Consider the following 10622-nt stretch of genomic DNA (forward strand, 5'->3'; position numbering starts at 1 on the left):
CGACGCGCGACGCGCGACGACGCGCGCACACGAGCCTGGGGCAGCGCGCGGGCGTGGAAAATGACGTCGTCGCGCTCGAGCGCGCGCGCGCGCTCGATCGTCGCGCGTGCGTCAGTCGGTGCGCGGTGCGCGCGCGAGAGCCAAAAATAAGCCGAGCGCGCGCCGATGGATCCGATCGTCCATCGCGCGTTCGTCGCGCCACCGCGCTCGAGGAGACGCGCGTGGAGACGACGCGGGGTGGACACGGAACGACGACGTCGACCGGGGCGACGACGGGGCGCGCGACGGCGATGCGCGAGCGACGGGGTCGACGGGACGCGCGCGACGGCGACGCGCGAAGACGAACGGACGCGCCGAGGGAGACGACCACGCGACAGGTGCAGACGACGACGGCGAGGAAAGAAGACGTCGATCGCGACGATGACGTCCCGTCGCTCCGCGCGTTGCGGTCGGCGCACGAGCTCGTCGTCGCCGAGCGCGATGAGGCGCGCGGGATTCGCGAGCGCGCGAGACATTGCGAGAGCGAGGCCAGACGACGACTCGAGCGCATGAAACACGAGCGCGATCGCGCGCGCGAGGATTTAAAGCGCGTCCTCATCGTCGTCGCACAAGTTCGCGACGGCGCCGCGGACGTGCGCGATCTCTTTGATTTCTGCGAGGCGTCCTCGGACGCCGGGCGCGACGTCGGTTGAAGACGTCGACGGCGCCGCGCGCTGTGGGCACTTTGCATCGCGCGCGCGTCGCGTCGTGCGCGAGCGCTCACGGCGCGCGCGATGATGGCTCTCGCGAGCGCGCGCGCGGTGCGCGTGCGGTCCACGCGCGCGTGTCGTCGCTCGACGAACGCGTCGCGCGGCGGCGCCGTCGCGCGATCCGCCGCGCCGCCGTCCACGGGCCTCGTCCTGGACGTCTTCGACCACGCGCTCGTGCGAGACGGGGCGCGGAAGATGCGTGAGATCAACCCCGAGGCGTTCGCGAACGAGCCGGATTGGGTCTTGGAGTGGTTTCTGCGCGATCGAAAGCTGGACGCGGATAAGGCGAGCGAAAAGTGCGCCAAGTACGTCGCGTGGCGATCGAACGACGGCTACGACCGCGTCGAACTCGAACGATCGAGCGAGGTGGACGAAGAGGCGGCGACTGGAAAGGCGGTGTTGCTCGATGAGACGGACGCGATGGATCGACCGGTGATTTACGTGACGCTCACCAAGCACGAGGTGGAGACGCGAGAGTTGGCGCGCACGTGCAAGCTGTGCGTTCGACTCGTCGATGAGGCGCTCGAGCGCGAGCGGGCGAAAGGAGCTGGATCGTCTGAGACGATGATGTGCGTCTTCGATCTCCGTGGGTTCACGATGAAGAACGCCGATATCGACTTTGTCAAGTTTTTCATCAAGTGCATCTTCGACTACTTCCCGAAGAGAATTTCTCAGGTTTTGCTCATCGAACCCCCGTGGGTGTTCACCCCGGTGTGGCAGATCATCAAGCCTCTGATGGGGAAGTACGCGGCGCTGGTGAAGCAGGTCAAGGCGAGCGAGGCCAAGGCGTACTTCAAGGAGGGATCGAGCGTCTTTTAGCGGGACGTCGCGAGGCGGCGGGTCGAGTCACCGAACGAGGCGTTATTTAAACCGCCGGCCGCGGGCACTTCTTCGCGACGAGGTCTTCTTCGCGTGTACAGTAGCGGCGCGCTCACGAAATCGAGAAAGGGAAGAGAGAGATGTTATATTATCATCGATTTCGCGAATCAAAGGCGACGCGTTTTACAGCAGCCGCAGCTTGTCGACAACCTTCGCCTCCTCCGCCAACTCCTTGAGCGCGCGCGAGCTCGCGACGAACGCCGCCTTGGCCGCGCTCTCGTCCCCGCCATCACACCGCCGCGCGAGCTCGGCGACGGATTTCTCGAACCGCGCGCGGCTCTCGCCCGCCCCGAGCGCCTCCGCCGCGCTCGTCGCCTGGGACGCCCAATCGCCCCCCGCCGCGAGCTCACTCGACGCACCGCCGAGATCCCCTCTCGCGATCGCCGCCCCCGACTTCGAGAGCTTGTACACCGCCACCTGCACCTTGCTCGCGTTTTCGTCCAGCTTCAACCCGGCGTCGTTTACGTATCGCTTCTCCTTTTGCACCTCGGATTGAATGCGTTTCGCCCGGTTCTCCCGAGCCTTGGCGAGAAACGCTTCGTCTTCCTCATCGTTCGGTTGCAACAGCGCGAGCGCCGGGGAGACGCCCGCGAGTTCGCTCGCGAGCGCGGACGCGGCGACCGCGACGACGCCGTCCACCACCTCTCGCCGCGTCGCGCACGCGCGCGTCGCTCGCCTCGCGCGCGCGCGCGCGGGCGACGTCCGGGCGCGCACCGTCGCGGACGTTCCATGACTCGTTCGCGCGCACATGGTCGTTCGCGCGCGTCGTGGGCGTCGATCGATGGCGCGATCGATGACGTGGCGGTCGACGGAAACCCACGCCCTGGAAGGGGTCTCGATCGCGCGGTGGGCGCGATTCGGACGATCACGACCCGATCGAAAGGCGGCTGTCCTCGTCAAAAATGCTAGAACCCTTTGAAGATGGGAAAGCGCCGACGCTTTCCATGACGACCCATCGACGTGTGGTTCAGACCCCGCGGTCGCGTAAGACGTAGTGTACGACGAGTAACACGACGTACGAGTACACACAGACGCGTTGGGGTCGTATCGTCGTATCACACACACACGTGGAGCGCCAACGACCCCGAGACATGGAGCACACGTGCGAGGCGAAGTGCAAGGCCAAGCCCATGTTCGTTCTCGTGACCGTGCGAGCACGGCTTGAATACGAGAACCTCCAAAAGAAATTGTCATAATCTTAATCTCATACAATGATGAGAATAATCCGATTATGGATTATAGAACAGATACTACACTTGATCTGCGAAAACGTGTGTGAGTACGGACGTTTTTCACATGGTCAAGGAACTTCGTACCATAGCTTAAAAGCCGTGAAAAGTTACTTCGTGCGACGCGGCGAGGGTGGTATTCATACGACGACGTACGTGTGAAGCGAACGATGGCGCTTACGGGGCAAAGGTACACGTGCGGCGCGCGCGTCGACGCGCGGACGCGTCCACGCGCGCGGTTTCGATAATACAAACGCGAGCGATGACTCATCGCACCTCGAGGAGCATGTTCCGATCGAAGCCCTCACCCTTGGTGGGCCAATCATCCGTCGTTCGCCACTCGCCGTCGACGAGAAACTTGACCTCGTACACGCCCGGGACGAGCGCCACGGTCGCCGTGAACGTGTCCGACATCCCATCGCCGTGGCCGTGCCACTCGGGACTGAGATGAATCCCTCGCGTCCAATCATCGAACGAACCCATCAATCGCACGTCGCTCGCGTTCCCTTGCCAAATCACCGGGACCTCGCGCAGGACCGCGCCGTCGGCGTCCGCCGCGTCCTCGCGAAGCGCCTTACCCATGCGATCTAATCTCGCGATCAACGCGTCCAACGATCGCGCATCGCTCGTCTCGCTCTGCGTTCGTTTCATATCGCTCGCCATCGCTCGCAGCGTCTCCGTCTCTCTCGCCGCGTTCGCGAGCGCCCGTCGCGCGCGCGACAAATCGTCGTCTCGCTCCAGAAGCGTCTTCTCCAAAAACTTTGCGAACGCGTTCGCCTTGCTCACCCGTTCGTTCAATCGCGTCCGCAGCGTGATCATCTGATCGATCATCGATCGCTGCGGCGGCGTCACCGCCGACGACGCCGATGAAGATGACGATCCCGATGACGATGCCGATGCCGATGCCGATGCCGTTGGCGACGACGACGACGACGACGACCTCCGTCCCGCGCCCGCGCGCCACCGCCGCCCCCCCCCCCCGGGCGATTGGATCCCACGTCCCATCGTTCGTCCCATCGTCGTCGGCATCGCCGCGCCCGCGCGTCGTCGTCCGTCGCGTCGTCGTCGTTCGATGGGACGTCGATCGATCGACGCGCGCGGTGATGGCGTCATCGAATGCGTCAATAACACACACCCGGGGCGCCGACGACGTCGACGACGACGACGCGCGCCGTGGACGTCGAGCGTGCGCGTCGATCGCGCGCGCGCTCGACGAACGCGCGCGATGGCGACCGCGATGCGGTGCGCGACGTCGACGTCCGTGCGCGCGAGACCGCTCGAGCGGGCGCCGCGAGCGACGCGCTCGGGAGCGACGACGATGCGCGCGGGACGGATGACGGATGGCGATGATGGGACGACCCCGAACGCGATCGATTGGCGGCTCGAGACCGTGTTGGGACGGAGCGCGATGACGGGGATGGCGATGCTGCCCACGTCGGAGATCCTGGGGGGGGGGGACGCGCTCGGACGCGTTTTCGGGGAGGATTGCATTCGCGTCGCGCTCGTCGTCGCGCTCATCGCCTGGGCGTCGACGCAACCGTTCGAGTTTAACCCGCAGAGCGAGTACGAGGCGAATCCGGAGTCGTTACGGGGGAAGACCGGGATCAGTGGGTTCTTGGCGTACGAAAAGTTGAATCTCAACGTGGACGTCGAGCGCGCGAACGGGCGCGCCGCCATGGTCGGTTTCGCCGTCGTCGTCGCGCTCGAGTCCCTCGTCCTCCATCACGGGTTGTTCGCGCGCTGACGCCTCGGCGCGCATCGCGCTTCGTCGGATTTTTTCATTCTCAACGTTCGCCGTGTTCGAATCGCTCCCACGACGTGTTTCACCGCGCGCTCCGTCGCGTCGCGTCGCGCGTCGCCGTGCTTCTAAACCCTACTCGGCGGCGCCATTCGACGCCGTTCGATCGTTCGCGCCCCCGCCTCGCGCGTGATGTCCGCGAGCGATCGCGCGACGGTGGACGCGGAGACGCTTCGTCACGAGGAGATCGTCGCTCGCGCGCCGTGTGACGTCGAGGCGTGGACGCGATACGTCGACGCGTTGCCGAGAGCGAGTGCGAGTGATGACGACGCGCACGATTCGCTCTGCGCGCGTTTCCTGACGTACGAGCGAGGGATACGACACAACCCTGGGAGTTATAAACTGTGGTACTTTTATCTCGTCGAACGCGTCGAACGTGGACGGGGATGGCGATGCGACGACGCGCGACACGCGGGGACGGAGGCGGCGTTCGAGCGCGCGTTGACGACGATGCACAAAATGCCAAAGGTGTGGGAACTGTACATCACGTACCTGATGACGCTGAGATACGTGACGAAGACGCGGCGCGCGTGTGATCGAGCGTTACAAGCGTTGCCGGTGACGCAACACGAGCGCGTGTGGACGCTGTATCTGCGATTCATACGGAGCGACGCGCGCGTGCCGGGAGACACCGCTCGACGGGTGTATCGAAGGTACTTGAAGTTTGAACCGGGTCACGCCGAGGAGTACGTGGAGTTCTTGCGAAAGCGCGGGTATCACGGCGAGGTGGCGACCAAGCTCGCGGAGCTCGTGAACGATGACTCGTTCCAATCGCTCGCGGGGAAGACCAAGCACGCGATGTGGCTCGAGCTGTGCGACGTCGTGACGAAGAATCCCGCAGCTGGGGCTGGGGTTTTGGACGTGGACGCCATCTTGCGCGGCGGCATCGCCGCCTTCACGGACGAGGTCGGGCGCCTGTGGACCGCGCTCGCGGATTATTACATCAGAAGAGGTTTGTTTGAAAAGGCTCGAGACGTGTACGAGGAGGCGATGGAGCGCGTGCGCACGGTGCGAGACTTCTCGCTCGTGTTCGACGCGTACGCCCAGTTCGAGGAGAGCGTGATCTCGGCCAAGATGGAGAACGGCGAGGGCATGGATGAGGACGACGAAGGTGAAGACGAGGGGTCGGACGCGGCGGAAAACTTTGCGATTCGCGACTTGCTGGCGACGTCCGCCTCGGTCGCGCCGTCCTCGGATTTAGAGCTTCGTCTCGCCAGGCTCGAGCATCTCATGGAACGCAGACCGATTCTTCTGTCGTCCGTCATGCTTCGACAGAATCCGCACAACGTCTTGGAATGGGAAAAGCGCGTGCAGCTGTACGAGGGCGACCCGATGAAGCAAATCGTGACGTTTACCGACGCCATCAAAACGGTGGACCCGATGTGCGCGACTGGGCGCGTCTCCAACTTGTGGATCGAGTTCGCAAAGTTTTACGAGACGCACGGCGACGCGGAATCGGCGAAAACGATTTTCGAAAAGGCTTGCGAAACCGCCGACTTTAAAACCGTCGACGATCTCGCTCGGTGCTGGACCGAGTACGCCGAGTTTTGCCTGAGACAAGACGCGTACGACGACGCCCTGGCGGTGATGCGTCGAGCGACGACGGCGCCCGCGCACGCTCGACGAGCGCAGACGTCGGAGGAGTACGCCGCGCTCACTGTGCGGGAGAAGGCGTACAAGTCGCTCAAGTTGTGGACGCTGTACGTCGACCTCGAGGAGTCGTTGGGAACGCTCGAGTCGACGAAAAAGGTGTACGAATCGATGATTGCTCTCAAGGTGGCGACGCCGCAAATCATCTTGAACTACGCGCATTTGCTCCAGGAGAAGAACTTTTTCGAGGACGCGTTTCAAATTTACGAAAAGGGCGTCAGCGCGTTCAAGTTTCCCTATTCGAAAGAGATTTGGAGCGCCTATCTCACGCAATTCGTCGCCCGGTTCAAGGGAACCAAGCTCGAGCGCGCGCGGGATTTGTTCGAGCAGTGTCTCGAGCACGCTCCCCCCAAGCACGCGAAGGAGTTCTTCATGGCGTACGCCAAACTCGAGGAAGAGTTTGGTTTGGGCAAGCGCGCGATGGACGTGTACGATCGCGCGTGCAGGACGGTGCCCGTCGACGAGCGACTGTCCGTGTACGACGTGTACGTCAATCGCGCGATGGAATTCTTCGGCGTCGCGAAAGTTCGCGACGTCTTCACGCGCGCGGCTGAGGATGACGAGCTCCCCGCGAATGTCGCGAAGACGCTCGCGGTGCGCTTCGCCGAGTTTGAGCGCAAACTCGGCGAACTCGATCGCGCGCGAGCGCTGTACGCGCACGCGTCGCAGTTTAGCGATCCAACAAAGGATGCCGAGTTCTGGTCCACCTGGCACGAGTTTGAAGTCAGACACGGGAACGAAGAGACGTTTCGTGAGATGCTACGCGTGAAGCGCGCCGTCGCGGCGAGCTTCTCGGACACGCACTACAACGTCTCCGTCGTCGCGCCGGATGTGGACGCCGTCGCGGCGGATCAAGTCGTGCCGCCGGCGAACGCGATGGCGGCGCTCGATCGCGAGCACGAGGCGCGCGCGGTAGCCGCGTCTGGCGTCGCCGTTCACGGTTTCGTTCGCTCGCACGTCGAGGGCGCTTCCGAGCCGAACGCGAATGAAGCCGCGGCCGCCGGCGACGACGCCGAGATTGATTTGGACGACGTGCTCGGCGGCGCGAGCGTTCCGTCGGCGGTGTTCGAGGGGGCGGGCGCGAAACGCACCGCGGAGGACGCGAGTCTCGGCGCGATGGAGCGGTTCAAGCGCGCAAGGGAGGAACAATAGAACGATGTACGAGTAGGTGTAGATGACAATTACAACAAAGCTAGAGCGACTAAATCTACGGCGGTCTCGGGAACAGTTTTCATCCGACTCTGATTATCTGTGCTCGTCGTACAGAGAGTCTTCAAACGAGAGCCTTTCAGGGCCGAACAAAACACCGTCGAACAACGACTTTGGCTCTTTCCGCACGCGCAATTCGTGGACTTCACGAAGCGCGTCGCACAACGCGACGTACGTCGCGCTCGAGAGCGCTGCTTTTTCGGCGTCAATCACGTGCAAAATCTTCCTGGCCAAACACTGCGCCCGCGTCGGCTCCTCGTCCTCGTCCTCGTCCTCAAAGTCCTCGATCACGTGCATCTCGGCTCGCGCGTCGTCTCGATCGAACGCGTGCGTCTTGTACAACTTGAACCAAATCGCGTCGAGCGCGGCGAAGAGCGCCTTTTCATCCGCCCCGCCGCGTCTCGCGTAATAGTCCGCCTTGCTCATCGCCCGTCGCCGCTCGTACTTGTTCATCTTGATGAACTTCAACACCTCCACCGCCCCGCGTTGGTTCTCCCGCTCCGCCACCCCGAGCGCGATGTCGAACCCGTTCACCGGTCCGCGCTCGGTGAACGCCCAGGCGATGACGTCGACCCGACCTCGTTTCGCCGCCTCGATCGTCGCCGCGACTGCAAACGGCGCCCCGTGATGATTACACAAATGTTCGAGCTCGGCGAGATTTCCATCGCGCGCGGCGTCGCACGCGTCGCGTCGGGCGAACGCGTCCATCGTCGCGCGCTTTCCCACGATCCCGCAGCGCGCGCACGTGAACCCCGGATCACGGCGCGGGGGCGGACGTCGCGCTCGACGACGCGTCGTCGGACGTACGTCGGCACCCATGGTGCCCACCGCGGTGTGGGGCGTGCCCACATTTGCGTGTCAAATTACAAAGGTGTGGAAATCGTCCTGCGTGGGCGCCACGGAGGTGTACATTCGGACGGAATCCATTCTTTCGTCCTCTTCCGATTTGGGCGCGAGTCCTAACGGCGGCAACGTGTCGCGAGGCGACGATCGTATCCATCGAGCCGACTGCGTCGAAGGGTGGCGACGTACTCACCATCGTCGGGAGCGGCTTTCATCGCGCTCAAATCGATGTTGGCTGCATGTTCGGTAATGAAGTCGAGCACGTTTTTGTGCGCTCGATGAGAAGTAACGATAACGATACGCATGTATCGTGTGTTGTGCCGCCTTTACATTCGCTACCTGGTGGTACCGCGGGTAGTAACAAATTATTTGCGACGAAACATCTGCGTCGAGAATTACAACATGTAAAACTTTCTGCACACCGTGCATCGTCACTATCAGACTGAGGGGAATTTCCCGTTTTTTGCAAAAAGAAAACAACCACACTTCCGTCATTCGTACTTGCGTGCTACTGGTACGTCCTGAAAGGTGTTGACAACTGAGTGAAAAAACAAAAAACCACCTCTGGAAAAACAAAATTCTGCCATGATGTACCGCATAAACACAAAATTGCGCTTTCAGGTATTGGCAAACAGTCAGAATCGAGACAGAGAAAATGAGTCTTCGGGAATGGACAGATGGACACTCAATTTTTTTTCATCAAGCGATGTCGCGTCTCAGTGACCGACGACGAGACTGCTCGGATGTTCCTTGGCGACGCGCGGGTGCGCGCTGGCGACGAGATCGCACGACCCCGTCTTAAATACACGAGCCGGCTGACCTCCGTTCATCTGGATGTAGGATACGCTGCCGTACCCGGCGTCGTCCGAACGCCAGTTAAAGGTATAGTAGGGCTTGCCGTTGAGGGTGATGCCCACGCCTTTTTCGAGGTAAGTGAACTCGAAGGTCCACGTTCGAGACATGTCGGATGACGTGGGCGCGCCCATCTCGGCGGCGTCCCACTGTTGTGCTTCCCGGCGACCTCTCCAGTTGCACTGTCCATTGGGATCGCTCACCGCGGGCTTACACCCGGTAGCATCGTCCATGACGCATGTATTCTCCCTCGAGCGAGGGTTGAAAACCATCATGATGTCGTCGCTCGTTCCGCGCGTCGTATGGATGTTTATGGTACACCAACCCAATCCGGCGACGCCATACATCTTGAACGCGCTCCCGAGACCGATCGGGGGGTTGGCCAACATTTTCTGCGTATTCTTCGCGCGCTCTTTCGGGGACCAAGTGTGGGGATCGCCCGTGGGAATGCAATTACGCGCGCAAGACCCAAAGACGTAATCGATGTACCCAGGCTCGGGCGTCCTTCGCGAGTCCCAGCCGATGATGCGATTCGTGTACGGCCCGAACGTGTTTGCGCACTCGTCGTTCCCAGAAAGCGGACTGCCGTGTTTCTTCGTTCCGATTTCGTATCGAACGTGGCCTTTTGAGTCCTTGATGGCAAATCCCCACTCCCAATCGACGGCGGACGTGTCCACGGAGAACGTCCCGGTGTCGCCCGGATACAGATTCACCTGACTGAGACGGATCCCTTTTTCCCAGTCAAAAAAGCTGTCGCTCCCGAGATTGTGTCGAACGATCCTCGCCTCGACGACGTCGTCGTACATTCCACCCTCGGCGCCGAGACACCCGAGGTGGAGCGTATACGTGAGCGTCGGCCGGGCGTATCTGCCTGGACGTCGTCTCGGCAAAAAGGACGTGCGCTTGTAGTATCCTAGACCAGCGTCCCATCGCGCGCGTGCGCGCATCGCGTACACCGTCGCGTTCACATCGTTCGCGTTCACATCGTTCGCGTGCGTTCGTCCCGAGCCCAGCGTATTCGAAAAGGTCGTCGTCGTCGTCGTCGTGTTCGCGTTCGACGCCATGCCCAACACCCCGACCGCGACGACCGCGAGCGCGACCCCAGCCGCGACCGCTCGTCGTCTCCATCCCGACGCGCCGGGCGCGCGAGACGATTCCAATAGCGGCGTCGTCGCGTCCATCGCGCGCGCCAGAACCGCGTCGCACGCACGCGCGCGAAGAAGTGCGCGCGCAGAGATTGGTGTTGACGAACGTCGCGCCCATCGCGTTGCGGGCTAAGGGCGACTAACAGCAAGCCATTTTCATAACTTTAAGTCCGAGTTATGAGAAAAATGGGGGTAACAACAAGCCTTTTTCACTAAAGTTAGGGTTTAGGGTTTAGGGTTTAGGGTTTAGGGTTTAGGGTTTAGGGTT

General features: G+C 62.1%; 8 protein-coding genes across 8 annotated transcripts; 4 read left to right on the forward strand and 4 right to left on the reverse strand.

Moving 5' to 3' along the window:
- On the forward strand, positions 1 to 692 carry OT_ostta20g00900 (unnamed product; the record flags this gene model as incomplete). The annotated part of the gene is made up of 1 exon (XM_022985606.1): positions 1 to 692. A coding segment is annotated over one exon (692 nt), but the record flags the coding sequence as incomplete, so codon positions are not given.
- Positions 693 to 776: 84 nt separating this feature from the next.
- OT_ostta20g00910 (CRAL-TRIO domain) lies at positions 777 to 1568 on the forward strand (the record flags this gene model as incomplete). The annotated part of the gene is made up of 1 exon (XM_003084422.1): positions 777 to 1568. The coding sequence occupies one exon, from the start codon at positions 777 to 779 to the stop codon at positions 1566 to 1568; it is 792 nt and encodes a 263-aa protein (XP_003084470.1).
- Positions 1569 to 1751: 183 nt separating this feature from the next.
- On the reverse strand, positions 1752 to 2378 carry OT_ostta20g00920 (unnamed product; the record flags this gene model as incomplete). Its single annotated transcript, XM_022985614.1, has 1 exon — positions 1752 to 2378. The coding sequence occupies one exon, from the start codon at positions 2376 to 2378 to the stop codon at positions 1752 to 1754; it is 627 nt and encodes a 208-aa protein (XP_022840651.1).
- Positions 2379 to 3124: 746 nt separating this feature from the next.
- Positions 3125 to 3886, reverse strand: OT_ostta20g00930 (unnamed product; the record flags this gene model as incomplete). Its single annotated transcript, XM_003084425.2, has 1 exon — positions 3125 to 3886. One exon carries the CDS (start codon positions 3884 to 3886, stop codon positions 3125 to 3127), a length of 762 nt encoding a protein of 253 aa, XP_003084473.2.
- Positions 3887 to 4082: 196 nt separating this feature from the next.
- On the forward strand, positions 4083 to 4601 carry OT_ostta20g00940 (Chlorophyll A-B binding protein; the record flags this gene model as incomplete). The annotated part of the gene is made up of 1 exon (XM_003084426.2): positions 4083 to 4601. One exon carries the CDS (start codon positions 4083 to 4085, stop codon positions 4599 to 4601), a length of 519 nt encoding a protein of 172 aa, XP_003084474.2.
- Positions 4602 to 4787: 186 nt separating this feature from the next.
- On the forward strand, positions 4788 to 7457 carry OT_ostta20g00950 (Tetratricopeptide repeat; the record flags this gene model as incomplete). The annotated part of the gene is made up of 1 exon (XM_003084427.1): positions 4788 to 7457. The coding sequence occupies one exon, from the start codon at positions 4788 to 4790 to the stop codon at positions 7455 to 7457; it is 2670 nt and encodes an 889-aa protein (XP_003084475.1).
- A 93-nt stretch (positions 7458 to 7550) lies between these two features.
- OT_ostta20g00960 (unnamed product) lies at positions 7551 to 8222 on the reverse strand (the record flags this gene model as incomplete). The annotated part of the gene is made up of 1 exon (XM_022985636.1): positions 7551 to 8222. One exon carries the CDS (start codon positions 8220 to 8222, stop codon positions 7551 to 7553), a length of 672 nt encoding a protein of 223 aa, XP_022840652.1.
- Positions 8223 to 9073: 851 nt separating this feature from the next.
- On the reverse strand, positions 9074 to 10390 carry OT_ostta20g00970 (Concanavalin A-like lectin/glucanase, subgroup; the record flags this gene model as incomplete). Its single annotated transcript, XM_003084429.2, has 1 exon — positions 9074 to 10390. The coding sequence occupies one exon, from the start codon at positions 10388 to 10390 to the stop codon at positions 9074 to 9076; it is 1317 nt and encodes a 438-aa protein (XP_003084477.2).
- Positions 10391 to 10622: the final 232 nt, after the last annotated feature.

This window comes from Ostreococcus tauri, assembly GCF_000214015.3.
Source record: "Ostreococcus tauri WGS project CAID00000000 data, contig chromosome 20, whole genome shotgun sequence".
Lineage (NCBI taxonomy): Eukaryota > Viridiplantae > Chlorophyta > Mamiellophyceae > Mamiellales > Bathycoccaceae > Ostreococcus > Ostreococcus tauri.